The sequence below is a fragment of the Cheilinus undulatus genome, linkage group 17 (assembly GCF_018320785.1).
Source record: "Cheilinus undulatus linkage group 17, ASM1832078v1, whole genome shotgun sequence".
Classification (NCBI taxonomy): Eukaryota; Metazoa; Chordata; class Actinopteri; order Labriformes; family Labridae; genus Cheilinus; species Cheilinus undulatus.
The window spans coordinates 7565545-7588886 of record NC_054881.1 but is presented as its reverse complement, the minus strand read 5'-3'; the positions used below and the strand labels follow the sequence as shown (position 1 = coordinate 7588886).

At 40.6% G+C, this 23342-nt stretch overlaps 1 protein-coding gene across 2 annotated transcripts in view; it reads right to left on the bottom strand.

The window, feature by feature from the left end:
• unc5da (unc-5 netrin receptor Da) overlaps nt 1–23342 on the bottom strand; it is a 506379-nt gene that overhangs the window by 198956 nt on the left and 284081 nt on the right. For both annotated transcript variants that reach the window (XM_041811637.1, XM_041811638.1), the window contains exon 2: nt 11959–12165. In XM_041811637.1, coding sequence (XP_041667571.1) covers nt 11959–12165 — 207 coding nt within the window. The remainder of the gene's footprint in view (nt 1–11958; nt 12166–23342) is intronic.

Here is a 23342-nt window from a genome sequence, read left to right as displayed (position 1 = left end):
ATGTAAGGAATATTGGAAATTTCCTTATCTAATTCCAGAATTACAGAGACAAAAACAGGACTAATATAACATGCCAGGAAGTGATAAAGAAGTTGACCTGCCAAGATTGTAGCATGTTTTGTGAAATATGACAGAGCGATATTTCAGTATTCTCTAAGTTGGGTTGTATAAGGCAGTAGTTCTCACATGGTGTGACACTGATAAAGTCAGAGGCAGAATAAAGGAGGAGCTGGGGTGGAGGAGGGTTGTAAAAAGCAGCTCGCAAAGGGAGCAGCAAAGCATAGAGCAGTTCAAACATGGCAGCATGAGTCCAGTTTGCCAATAGCATGTTAAGAATGAATCAGCTTGCTGTCAGCTGAGGGCTTGTGTGAGATCAGCTGATCTCAGTTTTATGGCAGCACTTGACTCCGAGCATGGCTTGTCTGAACTAGCCCTATAAATTAGATTTACTGCGACATATAAAAGGCTGTTTTGTATAGACATGACTTTGGCATCTCTTGATATTTTGACTTAATCTCAGGTGTGCATTGGGCAAAAAAAAAGTTTGAACCACTGGTATAAGGTACCTGGCATTAGCAGTGGCATTTGCTTCCAGTGCTATTGTTTTTTGTTTTTTTGGCTTTTCATGTCTTTATATGATATAGGAGAACAGTGGATAGAGCTGGAAATGGGAGAGTGAGTAGGGAGAGACATGCGGTGAAGGGCCACAGGCCAGATTCGAGCCCGGGCCACCCGCGTACATGGGTGGCACCTTAGACTGCTAGGCCATCTGTGCACCCCCAGCTTCCAGTGATTTTAATAAGCCTTGCCCCTATAAGCATGACATTGGGGAAACAATGGCAACAGATGAACATCCTGTACTCTGACATGGCTGACAGTCTACATTCTTGGGCCTACCTGTGGTTTTTTGCCCCTACTTCCTGTCCAGACAGGAAGTTGCCTCATAGGACTATACAATTAAACAGAAATGGTGTAGGAGGTGTTAGAACTGACACAAAATGAACAGATATGCCCGGACAGCAGAACATTGTGTGACTTAATGTTTCAACCTGTAAAAATAAAGAAAATGTAGTCATGCACACTCGTCATACATTTAACCATTTTAGTTATAAAGTTTCACTTGGCAGAGAAGGCTCTGCTCAAAAGATTCTCCCTGGGTTAGTCAGGTTGCATGCAATGGATGGATACATTTATGACAACGCGTACTGAATACAGTAAATCAGTTTAAAAGCCTCTAATACATAGTAGCATGAATCTGAATATGATGGTCCGACAAGCTTTATGCTATAAAGGAGGAGGCTGGGGTGGAGGAAGTTCAGCTTTGCCAGTAGAAGTGTGGTGCATGAGCATTAATGCAAGCAGGGATTAGTGAAAAGTATGCTAGATTTAAATATACTGCTGTTTTGAGAGAAAGAGCTGTGGTTGGCTATGTGAGCTGGGAGACGATAATTGGTATCTGCTTTCCTGCATGAACTAATGCTGAGCTTCATTTAAATGGGGCAAAAAGTAATGTTGGCTCAAATGTATGCTATATGGAACATTTTTATGGGGTTTTATTTTCCCCAGATAGTGCCCATTTGGGAATAATTTGCAATGCAAGCTTCGTCTACAATTTACATGCTCTTTCACTACATGCTGATCGCTACTTGATCACCTGTTGTGATCCACCTGGTCTACAACTAATTATTTCAGCTCAATTTGCCACTTTGACAGCTAATACATTGATGACACATCGTACTGACTGTAGCTTGTCTTATTATCAGACATTAGAAGAATCAAGTAACAGCCGTAACCATATTTGACAATTGTCTATTCAGCCATTCTGATTGGGGTCGGTTTCTGTTGATAAAGGTCTGCAAAAAAAAAAAAAAAAAACAGCATTCAGTAAGGCAGAGAACTCTGAATGGGGAGTGATGCAGGCTGCTGGCATCTATGAGCCACTATCCTCAATTGGAAATGTCTTGGAGAAGTGTTGTGAAGTCCCACTCGTGACAGTAGTAGCTTTCCAACTTCTTGGGCTCACAGTTTCCACATCTACACCAACAGATAACTAAGAATCTCTCCTGCTAATCGGCATCCACTAGAGTTTCTCCCCTCTTTCTCCCTGCTGAGTCTCCATAGGTAGAAGTTGTTCCTCTGTGTTCTCTGGGTCATATAAGTATCTCATTGTATCCACAGTAAACGGCATGTCATCACCATTCTGGGTAAAGAAGCCCAAAAGTTGGCTTGATAGCTGTCTAACTGTCCACAATATTTTTAATATGCCTGTTATCTTTGTCGTATTCATATGAGAAAGGGAGTTTGACTGAAAAAGCCTATTGTATCTTAAAGCATAGAGATGCTTTGAGAAAGTCAAACTTCTGTGTCATGATTTGGGAAAGGTTTCTATCATGGTTTAAATAAACATGACAGATGGTACATGCATTTCATTACCCCACAGGAGCAGCATATGGAGTCGAGAGTTCTGCAGCCAGTTTGTTCCATCCTCTCCACAAACAGCATGACTTCTCTCTGCCTTCATTAAATTCAAACTTCTCATGGGTCGCATGTAACTCTGTCACCTCGGCTTTGTGCACAGGTGCTATGGCAACTGTCTGAAGTGTTGATGGAGAGAACACAGCCCTCAGAATAACACGCGGCAATTTTAGTAAGAACTTTTACAGTTCAACAACTCAGCTAATGATGGCTTGCATTCATGCATGGTATGGCTGTGGCTAATGCTTCGTTTTGCAGGTATTTCTGTTCACTCCACAAAATTCTCCCTTCAGTGTTTTCTGTCTGTTTTAATGAGGTATTACTGCATTTTTGCAAAGGTCAAGGTTACAAAAAAGATAGTAAAACACTCTGATTCCACTCTTTTTTATGGCATCTCCCTGCAGCTTGTGCTTAGTAGGACACATGCTGACACAGGCCAGACCTCCACAGATCCCTCTGCTTTATGAGAAACTAGCACAGCTGGATTTTTAAGATATGCTCTTTCTCAGCTTTTATCCTCTCCCTCTCTCTCAGTCCTTTCTCTTCTATATTTCTCTCTCATCGCGTCTGTCCCAAAGGAATCTGATATGAATGGTGATAAGGAGCCAGATGGGAGCAGAGCTGTGAATCCAGACCAGTGGCAGTAAAAATTTAGAGGTCCGTTGTTAACTCTGGGGGGAGATATTGATTGGAGCTCTGTGTTAACTGAAGCATCAACACTGTCGCACTAATAGCAGCCCGGGCAGGCTCGTAAATACCTTCAATACTTTATTCAAACCTCAATCAGAGGGTTATTATGTGAATACATAATGCTCAAAGAATGTCTGGTCCAGACACAAGACTTAATGATTAGTGTAGATGATACTTTATGTTTGGTTTGTTTACACTAATATTACATTTAAAGAATTTTGTAACTTAATTTGAAATTCAAACATTTTCAGTACCTCTTAAGCCCCAATGGGACCAAATTTGGTCCTGCTCGCCTTGATCCAAACAAACTTGCTCTGTGCACTCTATTTTTGCACAAAAAGAGTCATGTTACACATCAAATTAAACAGAAGCAGCTCAGCTACAAGCCCAAATAAACCATTTTTATCTACACCATCTCCAACTCAAAAAGGACTCAAATCAATGACCACATATCAAAGTGGCCGTACACGTAGCCAGACACGTCCACCCCCTATGGGATGGTGCTTGGTACTACAGACACAAACATGGTCTCATTTGAAAGCCCAGCCTCTACTGAAAATTGTAGTCATGTTTGTGCAGTTTCCATTTGTTTAAACAGTTTCTTTTAGTTTTCTGCACTTTATTTTTTGTTGTTTTTGTGCCATTGAAAATAAATCTGCTCCTCTTGGTGTCAAACTTTAGTTCCTTTGTAAGACTTCCTTTGAAAGGGAACTATATGGAGGTCTGGGTGATTTGAGGGGGTTAGAAAAAGAATTCCATGATGCAGTGACCACCTATAATGGCATATGAGTAAAAAAAGTTTGATACCTGTGATTTTTCAAATGGCAGAGATTGTGCCAAATTGTGCCCAAATGGCACAAGAAGGGATTTTGCCTGGATTTTTTTTTTTTTTACTAAAATCTCTCTTATTTTGTCCTGATAACCCTAGCTGCATGAAATTTGAAAGAGGTAATGTCAAAATGTAATGCTATGGCCTACTGGAGAGTTTTGGACTTCAACTGCATTATTTCTATGAGACATATATGCAAAAATTGCAAAATAAATTAGACGGAAATGAAATTTTTCTTTTGCCAACTTGATTCGTCTGATACAGTAATATATATACACATATTTACACTTCTGAATAATTTCACAAGTGCCCTCTTCATAATGGCACCTTGATCATTCAAATAGACCTTGTAGTTACAGAGTTATACTCATTTAAAGATGGGCTGGAAATTTCAAGCAGTAGCCTAATAAAAGAGGCTTGGGCCTAACAGGTTTCATTATAGGTATATGATTGCTTAATGGTAAAACAGGCCTATTATGGGGGTACAAACCCAAATGACAACACAGTGTCATAATGACAGCAGGACTCAGCATTTACTAGAGGTCAAAACTATTATAACCACAGAAAACCACCTCAGACGGCAGTAAAAACAGGCCTGATTCTGTATGGAAAATCACTGCATGAGCTCAGGAACACATCCAGAAATCATTGTTTGTTAACACAGTTCACCATGCCATCCACACATGATACTGGGATCAGCTGCATCAAGCAAATAAGAAGCCATATGTGAACATAATCCAGAAAAGTTGCCATCTTCTCTGGGTCAAAGCTCTTTTAAAATGGACTGAGGCAAATTGGAAAACTGTTCTGTGGTCAGATGAATCAGATTTGAAATTCTTTTTGAAAACCACTGACAAGAAAATGTCTCTTTTAGGGAAAGTCTTGAACATTTCAGCAAGACAATGCCACATCCCTGACAACAGCATGGCTTCACAATCAAAGCTGTGTCTGTCAGCAGTCCAGACCTTTCACCAGTAGAAAACCAGTGCATCATACAAAGTAAAAACCAGCAAATAAGATCCACGACTGTTGAGCAGCTAGAATCCTCCATCAGACAAGAATGGGACAACATTCCTCTCCCAAACTCCAGCAACTGGTCTATTCATTTCTTAGACATTTACAGACTGCTTTTAAAAGTAGAGTGGTTGCTACACAGTAGTAAACATGGCTGTGTCCCTACTTTTTTCAAAACGAGTTAATATTTTTCATGAAATGGTAAAATGTTTCAGCTAACATCTGATATGTTGTTTATGTTATATTGTGAATACAATATGGTTTTATCAGATTAGAAAATTATTGCATTCTGTTTAACTAACATTTTACACAGTGCTCCAACTTTTTAGAATTAGGCTTGTTTTTTTTGGTATTTTGTCACATACTTGTGCACTGATGACTGCTGGGCAATGTGTGTGTGTTGTTTTTCAGTCCTGAGTCTGTTTTTGAAGATGTCACATGACCTTGGTTAGGTAGGCACAAACTATAGAAGGAGTTACAAGTTGAATGCAAGCTAAGTAAGCAGTCATGCTGTGCTAACCCAAAAGAAAGAAAAGATAGCAAGAAAAGAACAGGAGGAGTTTGCAAGGCACCATAAATTAGGCTTTTGGGGATTTTTTACCAACAGCTTTTTACCGGCCCATGGACAAGCCCCCTACCAGCAGCACCGCATTATTTCTGCAGCCCTCAGTGTGTATGCCGCCCTCAGTAGTGTGTCTACAACCATAGGAGAGAGTTAAAAAGTGTTGGTCTAAATAAGTGTAATGTTAGGTCGCTGTGTAAGATGTGAATCTTCAGACAAGACAATATAACCGTGTAATACATTGGCTAAGTAATAAGCTGGATATCCGGCCTGTGAATTATGAAGGAAAAATAAATGCACGGTCATTGAATTCCATTTGTATAGGTGGGTATGGAGTGCTTTACCAAGGAGATTTGGGGTATCTGATTGACTGCTGCCTCTGTTTTAAAGGTTGTTTTCATGTCAGAGTTAAGTCAGTTTTATTGTGTTGTTGCGTTTTTGGCTAAACTGTTTGCATGCCGTGTTTTCATGACATGGTGTAGTTTGTTGAAGTGCACTGAAGCTCTCTTTTCTACCGTTATCTTTTGACCGTATGTCAAACAGGAGCAGGGTTGTCATAAGCCATAAGATTACTGTCTTAACAGTGCCAGTAAAAATCTGCTGTCATTTCAGCACCACAGTAAAACGGACAGCTCCTCTGCTCTGAGGTGCTATTGCCATGTCTCGGAACTTTAACTGCTGCAGCGCTGTCCATGGTGCTGAAATCTCTCTCTTTGACTTCTTTGTTTGCAAATACAATAGCTTAATGGTTTGGTCTTTGCACAGTTATTTTTCATGTGTTTTTCATATTGGCATTCAGATGAAAACACTGCTACATATTGTTAGCATTATAGCATTATTGCCTAAGTCATATTTGATGGTTTTCAGAAAAATGAGGCAGCAGTATTAGGTGAGTATAGTGAGGCAGATATCAATTTGGCTAAAAAAAGACTAAGGCAATTATGCTATGAGGCTAACGATGTGCAAATTTTGTGAGCTTATGTGTGTGCATGTGGCCCATTATAATAGCTGACACTGGGGTCGGTTGTAACTACCTTACACCAAAGACAGGTGCACTTTTGATACATCCATCCATCCATTTTCTATACTGCTTATCTTGTTGAGGTCGTGGGGGGGCTGGAGCCTATCCCAGCTGTTAATCACAGGGCTGACATATGGAGACAGACCACCAGGAACGCTCACATTCACACCTACAGCCAAGCTACACATATGTCGACAGGTGTCACCTGACAGCCAAGGTCAAGCTTGACAGCATCTTTTTTTTTTAACCCCTGGTGATACACTTGGAGACAGCTGGTGGTTTTCGGGTCCTGTGGACATCCACAGCTCAACCAGAGGCTTGCTGCAACCCTACTGCTTGCTTGGACAGTACCCTAAGCCATGCTTACTCACCACATCCACCTCTTATTCTGCCCTAAAGGTGTGGATCTTTTCCAACATATTATTTTCCCACGCCCCTGGTCATGTGTAAAGACCTCCAGAGCACGACCAGGGTTGTGTCAATCCTCTTTCCCACTTAATGGTGCCCTCAGGCAGATGTAAGGCAGTTCTTAACAGTACTGCACAACAAATCGAAAACACAGAGACTAGGCAGAAACTATGGCAGCCTGACATTATTAAAAATGACACTTCTAAAAATGTACCCCCATTTGCAATAAAATAATGCTTCATTGTTTATACTGGGCTCCACAGTGATGAAGAGCAGGTACTTTGTAACAGCTTTGTTTTAAACAACTCTCCTCCCATCTGCTGACTCTTTTAAACCTCCGTGTTTTAGTTTCTATAAAAATGAGAACTATCCAATTCAAAAATATCATCACATTTCCAGTCTGTGTATGGCCTTGTTATTCACTATAGCCAGTGGAGATGATGGATGAAATAGAGGCAGCCTTAAAGGTAACATTTCTTTATGCACGGAGGAAAGTCGGTTTACTCTTTGATCACCACATCACTGCATAAATCATCAAAGCTCAGACAAGTTTCATAAAAGGTTATTTATAATGCTCTGTCATGTAAATATTCAGCTCAGACATATTTCTTTCAAACAAATGTGTCTGGATTAAACACGGTGATAACTTACTTAGGCCAGAATGTTTAGTAGCTTTGACTTACGGGTGAATAATCAGCTCTGCAAAGGACTTTGTATCCAGTTGCATTTCAAACTTCTTGCCTAAGGGTTGTCGACTTAAGTTTTTCAGACTCACAGCAGTAAATAGTGGCAAAACATTTAAGCTAAGTTGGGACAATGGATAATGCATCTCCCTCTTAAGTCTTCATGATTCTCCCTCTTTTTCTGCATCTCCCTCTTCAATCTCCAGCTCTCCTCTGTCTTTTCTGCATCCTTTTTTTCTTTTCTGCATCTCTATCTTCTCCCTTTTGCTTCTTTGCATCTTCCACTTCACTCTTTATGAATCTCCTTTTCTCTTCGTCTTCATCTCCCTTTCCTTCCTTCTACATCTCCTGTTTTTCTGTCGTCCTTTTCTATCTTTATCACCCTCTTCTCTCTGTCTGCATCTCCCTCGTGTATCTGCATTACCCTCTTTTCTTTTTTCTGCATCTCCCTCTTCTGTCTGCCACTTCCTCTTCTTTCTTTTTGCTTCTTTCTCTTTGATCTGCATTACCCTCCTTTCCTTTTTAGCATCTCCCTCTTTGTTTATTGCATCACCCTCTTCTCCAATTCTGGATCCTCTTCTTTTGTCTGCATCACTTCCTTCTCTTTTTCTGCATCTCCCTTTTCTTTTATTTCTACACCTCTGGCTTCTCTTTTTCCCAGTCTCCTTCTTTCGTCTGCATCTCCCTCTTGTTTCTCTTCACATTTACCTCTTCCTTCGGCATCTCCCTCTTCTTTTTCTACATCTCCAGTTTTTCTGCATCTTCCTCTTCTATCTTTACTACCTCCTTCTCTGTCTGCATCTCTTTCCACTATCTGCATTGTCCTCTTTTCTCTTTCTGCACCCCCCCTTCTATCTGCATCAACATATCCCCTTTATCTGCATCTCCTTTCTTCTGTCTAGGTCTCCCTCCTCTTATATCAGCATATTCTTCTCCTCTAGTGCTGAATCTCCCTCTTTTGTCTGCATCACCCTCATCTCTCTGCATCTCCTTCTCTCTTTCTGCATTACCTTCTTCTCTTGCTCTACATCCACCTCTTCTATCTGCATCACATTCTTTCTTTTTCTCTCTTTTTGCATTTCCCTCTGTCTCTTTACAACCCAACACGGTTTCAGTAGAGAGCTGTTAAGTATGAGGTTTTCTGCCTGTGATAAGAGTTTTTTCCTTGCAACCTAAACTTTTTTCTGACTGTTTCTCTGTGCTGAGCACATGGTAGAATAATATTGGGTCTTGATAAATAACTTAACAGACATTACAGTCTAGACCTGCCCTCTCTGTGTCTTGAGATAACATTGGCTATGAATCAGAGCTTCAAATTACTTCATTGAATGGCTGTTATTTTCACATCACTGTATCTCTATCACAGAAGTAGTTAGCGACAGTGACAGCTGATGAAGTTTTTGCAGAGACTTTTTATTTTTCCTTTGCATTAATTAGCAAAAAATATGACGTTTACAGTAGTGGTTCTCAACTGGTGGGTTGGGACCCCAAAAGTGGGTTGTGGAACAGTTTTCAGTAGGTCGCGAATGTGTGTCTGAAAAAAAAATAGTGGCAAAAGTCAAACATGCAACCATACCCGTTATTTTACACTGATTTATTGTAATGAGGGTACATTTAAATGTTTTATGAATATTTCAACTCATTTTTCTCCTTTTCTTGCCATAAAAAAGCTGCTTTTACCATGCTAATGAGGTAATTCCTCAAGATCTCTGGATAATTGGCTAAACTGCACATGTTATCACGGGAAAGCTGAGTGTAAAACATATCAGTTTTGTCCTGATCCTGTCATAAGTTCTGTTCCATCCAAGATCTTAAAGGGGACATATATTGAGCAGAAATCACTTTTTCATGCTTTTCTAACAAAAACATGTGCCTCTGGCCTTTCAGTCCCTCCGCGAATCTGAAAAATCAATTCTTTCCAACCCTCTCTTTCTCCACCTTTCAGAAAATGTGTGCTGAAACAAGCTGTTCTCAGGTTTCCCCTCAAGATGTCATGTGGGGAGTTAGCCCCGCCCCCAGGTTTGGTTGGCCCTCCTCCCCTGATCCTCCTCATATCACATCACATTACATCCATTAAGCCACATCCATTTCTTGAGAGGGGTGGAGTCAGTGGCAGACTCAGAGAGTTCATAAACATTCAAAGCCACAGACACAGAAACAGCTCATTCTGAGCAGGGCTGAAACAGAGGGGATTTTTTTAGACAAGCAAAAATTCAATAATGGAGTTTTTTTTTTTAGCAAAAAACTTCACAGGCATGTTTTGGGGACCTCTGAGACCAATATAAACTCATCTTTAAAGGGTAAAATATGTTTGCTTTAAGTGCAATATTTTCATTAATAAATGTGCATTGTTGAAAATTTTTGGAAATTTGGGTCACCATATGTCATCAAAGATATTGGTGGTGAGGCTAGACCAGTTAAGAGCCACTGATTTGCAATACAGGGTACAAATATTAAAATTATGGGTACACACTTCAATTTAGTACAGTGCTCAACCGGTCCAGCCTCAGAACCCCCCCAGTCGGTCTTACGATAGATCGCTACCCCAGTGTCCACACCATTTCAACAACGCACGTTTAGTTAACTGAATATGTTGCAGTTTGGAGCTCACCTTGCTAAGCAGATGGATATGCCCGCTTCTGTGTTTCTCACTGGCGAATCCCTCTCTCAAAGCTCCCGTCTGCACTGTTTGGGCTCGGTTAGAAAGTGACCGGACCAATCAGTGTCAAGGGACAGTACTTTCAGGTGCAGCAGGGTTGTGACGTAAGCAAGCAGCAACAAGAAGCCAGCGCAATTATGGCGGAAGAGCTTGGCGTGGATGCTGCTATAGTGTCAGATTGAAAGGGTGCAGCTCGATAGTGGCTCTGCCACATGTTTTGTTGCTCTGATTGGCCCGTAAAGATGTGACACACGGAACATTCATCCAGTCACACTCTGAGTTTTTTTTTCAAAGGCTCTACCTTGTCCAAACGTTGTCTATGGATCGTTTTCCAGACGGACGCATGAAACAAATCCATCTGGCACATCATGTTAGTTTGCAAGATTGGATCAAAACACCTGATATAAAAAAGAAAAAGGACAAAACTGTCAAATTTCATACCCTCTTTCCCCATCATAATGTGTCAATTGTTGCCAGTTTTCCAGAGAACTTGTGAAATTACATCATTTTCAAGGGAAAAGTTGCCATTTACTGCAAGAAGAGTAGTTGAAATATTTATAAAACATTTAAATTGACCCAATTTCACAGTAAAACAGGGTAAAATAAAAGGTATTGATGCATGTCCAATAAGGACTTCATGACTCCATTTTTTTTCAGTCCCACTGAAAACTGCTCCATGACCCACTTTTGGGTCCCGACCCACCAGTTCAGAACCTCTGATTTATTATGGATTTTTATGCATACTTAGTTCTCATCATGAGTGTAACACAACAAGCACATGGCTTCTTTTGGTAATCTGGTCTATTAACCCGACCAAATTCAGAGTTTTATGGTTTAAGAAATAGAAAGTTGACATTCTTCTCCAAACATGAGTTTTTCCTTAATCTCTTCTCCACACTTTACAAAATAACTCCTAATACTGTGTAGGAACCCTAATTTTTTCTCCTTTTTTTCTGCCAATTTGGAGTATAAGTACAAGTGAAGTCTGCGATATGCAATACCCATAGTGAGATGATGCAATAAAAACATACTTGGACTTTAGAGAGGAAAAAAAGGGAAATTTTCTTTGTGGTCTGAATGACTTCATTCTGGAGTTAAGACAACAACAACTGTATTTCAGCAAGTTGCATCAGTAAAAGACACTATTCGGAGCACAAAGTCAGAGCCTGAAATCGTAGTAGTAGGTGCCTTTCATGGTCGAACAGTTGTCATTTCAGTTTAGATCAAATATGACACAGTGTGCAGTATGCAGAGGTGAGGTGGATACATTTACAGGGTTGAACATGGCTGCAGGCTTTGTCATAAAGCCCCATTTGGAAAGTTCATTTTTAATACTTTAGTCCTTGCTATCAGATATATGCTCGCCGACTTCATAACTTAGAGTGACAGGGAGAGGTCTCATCAGCAGATAAAACATTGAAATGTCAGGTTTAATGCCTGTTTAACCCAGATGGTATGTAACACAAACGCAGTCTAAGTGGTGGAACCCATTGGCTTCTAAAGAGGAGTCATGAACCTGAACAACAGCAGACTGAAAACGCTGTCACAGGCAGAGATGGGCTCAGGCAGGCCTGTAAACAGCTTTACAAGTGTTAACTAAATTGATGTTTTTCCTACCCGTCCCCAGGTCGGTGTGCTCCTGTGACATGTGCTGGCTCTGGTGGACCCATTCCCCGTTACACTTGAAGAAGATCTGAAGAGCCGGCCGAGCCTGACACCGGAGCTTGATGGGATTGCTCTTGACGATGTAAGCATCGACGGGTTCTTCCAGGAAGTGTGGCAGCGTCCCAGACTGGCCATGCTGCAGGGCTTCACCTCGAGGACCTGAGGAAGAAAGAGAGGAAAGAATATGAGATTCAAACCAGGGGACTGTTCTGACCTGGGTGGCCTGACCAAGGCTTGAATTTACAGAGGAAGCAAACCAAAGCGGACATCTGTTAAAATTTTTATTTTAATTGTTAAAGGTGACATTATTATGCAAAAATCACTTTTTCAGGCTTTTCTAACAAAGATATGTGCCCCTGGCCTGTCCACAATCCCCTCAGGAATCTTTCTCCACCTTTCAGAAAATATGTGCTGAAACAAGCCATTCTCAGATTTTCCTCTCATGATGTCATGTGGGGATTTAGTCCCGCCCCCAGGTTTGGTTGGTCCTCCCCACATGGAAGAAAGTTCCGCCCTCCTCTCCTGATCCTCCTTGCAGCTGCCAGCTGAGAGGAGGTTTAGGACAGCCACATCTGCAGAATGTTAAAACTTATGACCACCATGTAAAGCCAGAGCTTTACTGACTTTCATTGCAGGAGTTGCATTGAAGCTCCTATACTTATTTTTTTCCGACACAAATTTGCAACCCAGTCAGGACAGCATCAAGACCATCTTTGGGGTTCTAACTAACAGGATGAGCACCACTTTGTGCACATTTGTGCAAAGTTTGATGAGAATCAATCGAAGAATTGTTGAGATATCTTGTTCACAAAATGGCCAAAATGAATTTCTCTGGCCTTGGCTAACAGGCATTAAAAGCATGTGGTAATAAAATAAGATAAAAATAACATTTTATTTATGATTAGAAATGAACTCTAACAGTGGCGTGCACAGACTTTTTCAAGGGCAGGGGTGAAAAGAAAAAAAAGGGCACACACGGCGTGTTCTCACCACTGAAGAGGGCACTTTAGACATGTTTATATGTTATACAAATGGCACATTATATAGCCTTAAAACAGACTAACTGGACAGACTACTCAAGGTAGTTTGTAGTTAGGATCAGCATCCACAAGAGCTTTGTAGATTCAACGTTGGACTGTGAAGAACACACAGAAAAAAAAAAAAAAAATCCCTAGGTGGTCTTGGGGTCTTCCCCCAGAACATTTTCAATGAAGTAGATGCCATTTCCTGTACTCTAGTGCATTTTAACACCATATTAGCACCAGATAATCCAAACTGGTTCTGTGAGATATAGTTCTGGCTCAATATAGATCAAGAAAGGTCCCAACATAAAAATCATTGCAACAGTAATGTTTCATAGTATTGTATTGGTCCTAATGGGCTTCTGGAGTTTAGTGTGTTTCTTCACTCAAGAGGGCAGTTTATCATGTTTTAACCAGCCAAGATGGCAGATTAGTGTGTTTTGCCAACCAGGGCACTTTAGCACGCGTTTTGGTCCTCAAGGGCACTTTAGCACATGTTTTGGCTGTCTAGCGCACTTAAGAATGTGTTTTGGCTCTCTAGGGCACTTTAGCACGTGTTTTGGCTCCCAAGAGGGCACTTAAGTGCGTGTTTTCCAACGGTTGCCCCCCCACTGAATACTTATGATTAATACCATGGTTTAACAGTTATAATTTAATAAAATACAGATATTATTCATCTAAAAGTAAATGAAGAAATGAAAGTGATAGTAAACTAGGTAAATAAAGGCTAAATCATAAACTACTACATTACAACATGACACAACAAATTATCACTTACATTTTTCATGTCTGATTTCATAAAACCTCAAAATGAGTCATTAAAAAATTACATTAAAAAGTGCCAACGGAAGATAATGAGCAAAGTCAAATTGCCCAGAAGTCACCCTCATTCTTAAGCGGTGCACCCCTCTAACCAATCAGAATCCAGGGTTAGGAGCTCATGTCACCCCTCCCCATCTGATAGAAGCCCTTGTGAGTCAAAGAGAATAACTTAACAAAATCCAATACTGCAGGTTTCTGAGCATGTCACATTTCTCCCCTGCAGTTACAAAACTTCAACACCCACAAAACGCCTCCGACCATGCTCCCTCCTCTGTCTTCCCCCCAGCTCCCACAATCCCTCACTCTGTCCCTTCCCCCCTGTAACCATGCCCAACCAGCGGCCATAACTCCTCACAGCGACGGCTCCCTCAAACAAATCGTTTTGAGGCACAACGTGACAAATAACACAAGAAAAGAACAGCACACCATCCCGACAGTCCATTCTGCTCCTCAGCATTAGACACAATAACTCACGCTGAGTCCACAGTAGATCCTCCTGAGTGCCACCGTGACGTACAAACAACGCTACGGGGTGTTTCTTTCCACAAAACTAAGTCGCAATTTATTTTTGAAAACCTGCAAAATATTTGCAAGAGAAGGAGCATCTTTTGTTTACATTTTAATAATGAATGCCATTGGTGTAGCTTACTGTTAACATGTGATTTTATATTTATTTTTTGAAGGGTGAAAGTCTCCCCAGGGAAATATGAGGCTCTGGGTTTGTTATCTGAGCAGCCATGATACCTAAATTTATGCTGTTTCTATTCTCTGTGTGGGAAACAAATAGCAACATCTTCTCTGAGTGAAAACATCCCCAGGATAAGGCTCAGCTGTTGGACAGAACCTCAAATATGAAGAAGTTTTGGTGCAATGCAACTATAGCAATAAATGCACAAAAATACTGCCTAGTAAGGATGGAATTATGAGATTTTTTGCATGTATTATCCAGGTAATTCTAGGTGATAGCCAATGTGCATATTTAAATCACCCCATTACAGAGACCCTAAGGTCTCTCCTGCAGTGCTATTTACATATTTAATGTTTTCTCTTATTGTAATGGCCAACAGATGTATACATAAACTGCCTGGCTTTTTCTTTACATAAATACACTAGGGCTGTGAAAAAAATCCCACTTTAGTTCTGAGAGGATGAAAAATATCACCTATGATGTGCTGTTTATCTTTAATTTTATAGTCTTATGTTCACACGCTTTATCCTTCATTATCCCCCACCAGTGGAGCACATTATTATGTTTACAATAAAAATAGAGGACACTGGCAGGACAGGAAGTCCTCATGACTACAAAGTTCAGGCACACAGTTTACAGGAATTAATCTCGATAATGGGCATGATACTACACATTTAAAGTAAGAGAACATTGCTGTAAAAGGACTCATTAATGCTACCCTAGATCAAAATTAAAATAAAAAAAGTTTCTTAAGACTGTATAGGTTGCGCACAAATATCATTGTGTTTGTATTTTTTTCTGTTTTTTTTCCCAATAGTTTTGTTTTTTCAGTTATTTATGATGTTTAAGCTATTTATGCTATTATTTACCCTGTTCACCACAGCTTACAGTCTCTCCTACACACACTCCATACACTCAACCTCGTGTTTGTCTTTTGTGTCTTCTTCTGTAAAGCGACCTCGGGTCTTATGAAAGGCTCTATATAAGTCCAAGCTGCTATTATTATTATTATTATTATTATTATTATTATTATTATTATTATTATTATAAGTATAATAGGGGCGGCACAGCGGCGCAGGGGTCAGCGCTGTTGCCTCACAGCAAGAAGGTCAGTGGTTTGCTTCCCGGCCAGGGCCTTTCCGTGCGGAGTTTGCATTTTATCCCCGTGCACACGTGGGTTCTCTCTGGGTACTCTGGCTTCCTCCCACCACCAAAAACATGCTCATTAGGTTAATTGGTGACTCTAAATTGCCTGTAGGTGTGAATGTGAGCGTGCCTGGTTGTCTGTCTCTAAATGTCAGCCCTGCGATTGACTGGCGACCAGTCCAGGGTTTTCCCCGCCTCTAGCCCGATGACAGCTGGGATAGGCTCCAGCCCCCCCACGGCCTGGAACGGAATAAGCGGTATAGAAAATGGATGGATTGTTATTTCTTTTATATGTTTATTATTATTGTTTAATTAAGATTGTATTGTATCATGTATAATGTATCAGTTGTTGAAAATCATGATAACTCTAAAACAAACGTATCTATGGAGACAATTATGTGTATTATATTGTATTGTATCATGATACGCTGCATGTAATGAACTTCACTGATCATATAACATCCTATGGTATCATCATGTAATCCTGGATAGTAAATATGATTAATATTGTCTAATAAATAGAATTTATCAGACAATATTAATCATACCATATTGTATTGTATCACATCACATCACAGTGTCTCAAATCATATCCATTACTGTATTGAACCAACAGTCCTTGCTAAAGTTTTCAACAACAATACTGCTTATGGTAAAGTGTTCTATTGTGTGTTATTGTATGATAGTGTGGTTTGTTATGGTGTGGTATGATAGCGATTATTTAACTTAAAGAAGGCCCTTATACAAATTGTTCCAAGGACAGAATAAAGTGTATCAATTCATACTGTACTTCATCGTGTGGTATTGCATCATAGTGTATATGTATCATGGTATGGTATGGTATAGCATTGTATCCTATCCTTTCCATTACAGGGCTAAAAGACAGCCCTTAGACAAATTTTGTCACATATCATATACTGAATGGCAGTACATTGCATCACAATGCCCAGTTAAGAAAACAATCCCATCCCAGGTATTGTGTTAAACAAGCTCTATGTTTTTGTAGCTTTTTTAAGGGTCACATCTTCAGTATAGGAGTTAGGGCGTGAAGTGAATGGCATCTGAAATGAAACCATCCTCTTAGCTGTCTGTCACATTGGCATGAATGTTAAGTAGGGTGAACAACTTCATCTAGAGTTAATATCTATGCAGACGACATGCTGACATTTTCCATTGTGTAATACAGAGTGGTATCCTCAGGTGTCCTCTATCCAGACATGATTCAAAACAAAAATGTATTCATGAAAATGCACTATGGCAACTGAACAAGAAGGAGAGGAATGCTGCTGATGATGAGGCAGACGTTACAGACCTCTGTGATCTCTCACATGGTGAGCGTTCATGTTAGACAGTTCACTCGGTAAAGGACCTCTTCGAAAACACACCGCTAACATATTACCAGGCATTAGCCCATGTTCCCGCCTCCTGTCTGAGGTGCGTTCCAGTCGGTGCACGTTTTGCTACTCTGAGGCCCTGCAAGTGTAATTACACTCTGACTAATCCCCTAGTTTGCTGGAACCTCTTTCATGCAAGTGTGAAGGGTTTAGAGAAGCGCGCCGTCCCGCGCCCGCCCCAACTCCCCACCCTGCACACAGCCTGTTTCTCCACAGTGATGGGTGTACCTCTGAAAACCCCATCAGGATTAGAGAACCCACTCTCTCTGTTTCTCTCTCTCTCTAGCTAATCTAATCCTCCTACCTTTCCTGCCGGATGTCTCCTGATTGAGGGGAATAGATAAAAGACTCGATGTGATTCCCTGGCTGTGAAAATCACAGCGCTCGCCCCGTTTTCCTCTCTTTCCTCTCTCATGCGACACATTCACATTCACATCCCTCGTTCCTGGAGCTGAGGCTGAACAAAGAGACATGCTTTTAATTTCAAAATGACTAGCCTCAGGCAAGCTTTTCTTGTACAGAGCGCTCAAATTTGTTTTGCGCACCAAGCATTGACACGGCGTGTTTGTGTTTGGATAGATGCAAAACATAGACGTGAGGACGCATCCAGCAGATGATGGATGGGAACATGAATACACAAATGCACAGCTGTCAAACAAAGCCACAGGCCTCCCAGTAATAACTTATTTGTTAATTGATCAGGTATTATACTAATGCTTGCCAACATGACAGCTTAATGCAACTGCGACTAATACCTCCAACACACATCAGCAGTACGGTTTAGTAAAGAATTAGAGGCTTTATTTCAGAGTAAGTTTTCTGACTCTTTTCATTTTTTATTGAACAGGTGGGCTGGTTTTGCCGCAGACAGATTCGGTGAGATGCAGGAAAAGACGCTTGGGTGTGATTTAACCTCAGGCTGGTGGTAGGGCATGCGACTCAAGGGGGGGGAAACAAGCACTTAACCATGTCTGGGAATGCCATGAGGTTGTTTTTGCTCTTGAAATTGCTGAATGTAGATCACAAAGTGAGGAACAAGGAGTTCAGGATAACCCTCTGGCTCTGCAACCTTGTAGTAAGAAGGGAAACAGGCAGGGAAATGAGATGATAAGTCACGGTGTTAGCATGCTAGACGAGGCTAAAAGAAGGTGACTGCTCCATAAGGCTCTGATTTACCGCAAACATAATGTTAGGTATACTATTGTTAAAGTTTAAAGAGTGTCACTATTTAAAAGGCAGGAAAAGCTAAATGGAAAAAGCTGCCTGTACTCCAGGGGTCTGTTACATTATTTAAAGATTGTATTCTTTTTTGTTTTTTGCTTCTACTAGCATTAGCTTAGCTTGTTTCAAGAGGACTTGGCTTGATTTATTCATTATGACAGTGTTCAATTTTCATAAGTTAGGGTAAGTTTTGCCCCAGGAAAAAAATAATGAAAAAAAAAGCCTTTTAAGTAAAAAAAAAAAAAAAAAAGGGAAACCTTACTTGACACGGGAGAGCTGCTAGCCAAAAAGCTGCAAACATTAGCTTGGCTAGTTTCTAGCCACTATTATACAATAACATGAGGAAACTTTTAATGTTAATTTTACATTTAAAAATGATTATTACTCATAAAAAAGTGCTAATTTCAGCAACACTTTGTTTAAGTGGGCCCTATTTACCTGGTCATTTTATAGTAATAAACTGGCATTTTACCAACGACTAACTCGGTCATATAATATCTAGTATGTGAGTATTAAGTAATTCCTCTTATATTGTGGCATTTCTCTGGTAATTAAGTGTTTATTTACCCTAACTCTAACCGTCTAACCCTAAACCAGACCCTTGTATTACTTTGGCAATTCTCTGGTGATTATGTGGTATTTTACTCCAACCCAAACCCTAACCCCCATGTCCTCACCATAACCCTCATAATATTGGGACATTTCTCTGGTAATTAGGTGGTATTTTACCTCAACATTAACGCCCTTATGTCCTCACCATAACCTTCATAATATTGTCACATTTATCTTAATTAGGTGGTATTTTACCCTAACTCCTTACCCTCTTACCCGAAGCCTGCTTCTTTCAATAATGTGGTAATTCTCCAACAATTAGGTAACATTTTACCCTTACCCAAACACTCTTCCCCTTGTGATATTGTGGCAATTCGCTAATGGTTGGGTGGTATTTTACACTTACACATCTAACTAACCCTCCTAATATTGTAAAAATTCTCATGTGATTATGCGTTATCTTATACTAACCCTTAACCCCTAATCCTAACCCTTATCCTCTCCCCACAACCCTCATAATATTGTGGAAATGTACTGGTAATTAGGTGGTATTTAAACATGTAAATTATAAGAAATAAGACGATAATTTTTAATTCAACATTTTTCATATTTCCAAGGTAATTTCTGTATTCTGGCCAACTAAATTAAAGTGTGCACTTCCTGGATGATTTTCTAGTAACCTTTAGGGTCTATTAGTGCCATGGTTCAAAGCAATTCCTGTCTGCAGAGACACAGAGGGCCACATCACCGGCTTTCTTTCTCTCTTTCTCTCCACTATGAGCCACTCAGGCCTTTCCTGCATGACGGAACAATAGACCAAAGTGCCACTGATTGTCAAAGCCCATCACATGACATTTTGGGATACAAAAAGATGGATAAAATTAGCTGCTAGCAGCAGAAATGATAAAAAAAAAAGATTGGAAAAATTCTAAATAGATGTTCAACATCAGAGTTACTGGCATAGATTTAATCCTCAAAGACCCTGGAAAGTCAGCCAAGTTCCAGGCTTTATAGCAAAGCTTCTTTGAGAGCTACAAAGACATGGATAGCGTTTACGGTTCAAAACTTATTTAACTTTTTACAACCTGTGTCTCTTCTTGTCATATATAACAACCTTGGTCTCAGAGGGTGAATGGAACTTCTATACTTTAAATAACATGCTTGTGAGTTCAAAACTGGCTCGCTGCCAGAGGGGCTGCTAGCTGAGCTACCGCTAACTTTAGCTTTAGTAGTTGCTGCTGGCTTACCGTGTGTTTTTGTTTGGATTTAAAGGTATGGTTCTGGCTTGGTGCGACTCTTCAAAATAAACTTCTCACCTTAAATCAGTAAAACCTCTAAATAAGACAGTTTAAGGCCTTAAAAGTGTCACTTTAGCACTCTTTAGTTATGCTGGAAATGTGGAAAGGGGGCTGCTAGCTGAGCTGCCATCTTTATCATCTATAATTGATGGCATTTTATCCTTTTTTGTCCAAATTTCCCCCATCTCTGGAGGAAATTTGGCGTTCATCTCCAATATCCTTTTCAAGCCCCCTGGATCAACTCATATTTTTGTCTCTTTTATTACTTTCTTTGCTCCCAGCAAACAATACTTTGCAGTGGTTGTGTGTTTCCACTTCTACTGCGTGTGAACACAATGCAGACGGAGTGTTGTTGTCGTTTCTGTTGTTTGATTGGCTGTAAGCTCATTAATATTCATGAGAAATGCCAAAAATTTATCATAGTTACCAAGATAATTTTATTTGGATCTCCTATAGAGAACTTTTTTATTACTCAGCCTTCCTGCAGAATACGAAGGTGGTGCTGTGGGTTTTATGTTTGCCGTTCTAAAATTTCGCAGTCATTTGCATAATTTTCAGCCGGTGCAGGGCTTTTATTAGTTCATCTGCATGTTTCCAGGACAGACTGAGGACCAATATTGCACCTCAATATGCTTCTCAGCTGTCACTCAGGAGACCGCCGTGCCCTGTGCTTCACAGTTTTCACGGTGATCTACAACCGGCGCTTGAGCCCGGCAATAACATATAAGAGGCACAGATACATCTAGCAGAGTCTGAGAGGAAAACAAGATATCACTGCCAAAGGGCTGAGTGATGGCTCTATCAGACAGCCTCTCTCTTTCTTCTTCTCTATTTTATCTCCGCCTCTCACACAAGCACACTTTTGTCCTGGCAGTGTTGACAAAAATGCAGCATCAAGGTAAGACGTAACCTCCAAATGAACTCAGAAACATTTAAATTTCCTCAAGTACAGCAACCACCTCTTCACATGCAAAATTAAAAGCAAGTGCGGTCTCTTATGTCGCCTCAATGTATTCATAGCTTTTAGTGAAAATCTAAAAGAAATGAGGGGAAAAGAGCCCCTCGCTGCTTGGACTAATTTGGTAAAGCCTCGGGGTGCCAGCCCAGGCTGCTTCACGCTGAGAGAGACGACTTGTAGTGATTTGGAGGGACTGAAAGTGGAATCCAAGGTGATGTTTGCCAAATTCCCTTTCAGCAAGCGGCAACCTTGTATCCTGGCAGACAAAGTGCTCTCCTGTTTTCATCTCAACACCAGCTGTTCGTGTAGGCACACGACTTCTTGTCAGAAAAAAATCCCGGGTCAACAGTGGATGCTTTAACAGCTTCTCTGCACCCCATCAGGCCTATTGTTGTTTTCTCTCTGTGTGGAAGCATTCGGGGGAGTGTGTTCACCACTCCCATGTCATCAAATATACAGATGACACTTTTCTTATTTAGAGTCAAGATCAGGGCGAAGAGCTGTTCAAGCAATGATGCAACAACCCATGCATGGTTCATAATATTGTAAAGAACAAGACAATGCAGGTGGATCCTGCAGAAGCACAAGATGTAAGGAGAAACAGTGCAAAATAAAACAACTTCTAGGGTGTCTGACAACAAACTGCCTCTGAAAGAGTTCAGTGAAAATAATAATAAGACACTTGCAAAAAGAACTCTATAAACAGGGAGTCAGTGCACAAGCATTGACCTTTAATAACCACTAACTTGCCCACTAAACATACTGGCAGGACTATATTAGTATTAGCAAGTTAGCATTAACATTAGCATGCTAAAATCAGGCTAGCAGTGGGAGATAACCTTCAGCAGAAAGTGCATATTTTTATCAAACTGATCTGTACTGGTTCCAAATTTGACATTACCAGCTGCTTACTGGGCGCTGATCATGTCCGGCCTGGCTGCATTTCTTGATTTCAAAAGTTGGCCCAGTTGAATTTGTAATTGAAAAGCCCTGCTTTAAGGCCTGAAAATTCAAATAATAGCCAGAATTTTTTTTTATATAACATTTAATGCAATAGACATTTGTGGCAATTGAAAATTCACTAGAAGGCATATTTACCTCTGCCAAGGAGGTTATGTCATTGGGTTGGTTTGTTGTTTGTTTGTTTGTTAGCAACATAACTCAAAAAGTTGTGGACGGATTTTCATGAAATTTTTTAGGAAATGTCAGAAATGGAATAAGGAAGAACTGATTAGATTTTGGGAGTGATCCAGATCACCGTCTGGATCCAGGGATTTTTTTAAAGGATTCTGTACTATTGGGAGATAAGGCTAATTGCAGAGGTCTGCGCTGTTACCACTTTACACCAGGAGATGGCGGACATGAGTAACTTCAATCCCAGCAGCAGTTTTTGGGTGTGTTTCTATTCAAAGTTTTGGAGCTGATAAGAGTTTGAAAGACGCACGTCCGGTCGAGGAGATGAGTCGGAGTGTAACAGAGAGAAAGACAGCGAATTGTACCGAGAATACTCACAATGCTGGGAGGAATAGAGGAATATTCACCCTCTGCCATGACTTCAAGTCGTCTGGTGAGACCATGGGTGAGACTGTCAGTGCATCTGATGGCACCTGTAGCGAAGCAAATGCTTTGCCTCAGCATGTTTCCACCCCACAGGGGAGGGAGTAATCGGCGAATGCCGTGGTGGGGGGCAGATGGGGACGGAGCCAGGAATTTTTTTAAAGGATTCTTCACTATTGGGAGATAGGACTAATGGCAGACGTCTGTGCTCTCCAAGTGCTTTTCTAGTTTTGTATCAAAGCTGTGCTGGGGCTGGAAAGGGCTAGTATAGCGGGCAGAGGAGAGGGACAAGAGAGACAACAAAACAACAAATGAAACACACATTTATGGCTTTCTGAACCATAATATGTCCTATTTTGTAGAACATTTCTTTAGCTATATTAACTGTAATGACATGCTGGTTATTTACAATTAAAGCTGCAGGTGTGTGCCACAGTGTATGAGGAGCTCATCACTGCTTCCCAGGATGCTCAAAACCTGTGGCGTGTTGGTACGGTTATGATTACATCTACAGCGGTTGCCTCAACAGTTTGGAACAAAAGATGAAAGCAACACGTCAGAGTTCAGAGGCAAAGTCCGTATGTATGGCAAAGGCAACATATAAGGGTATAAGTATAATGTTAAAGGGGACATATGCAAAAATAACTTTTTCAGGCTTTTCTAACAAAAATATCTGCC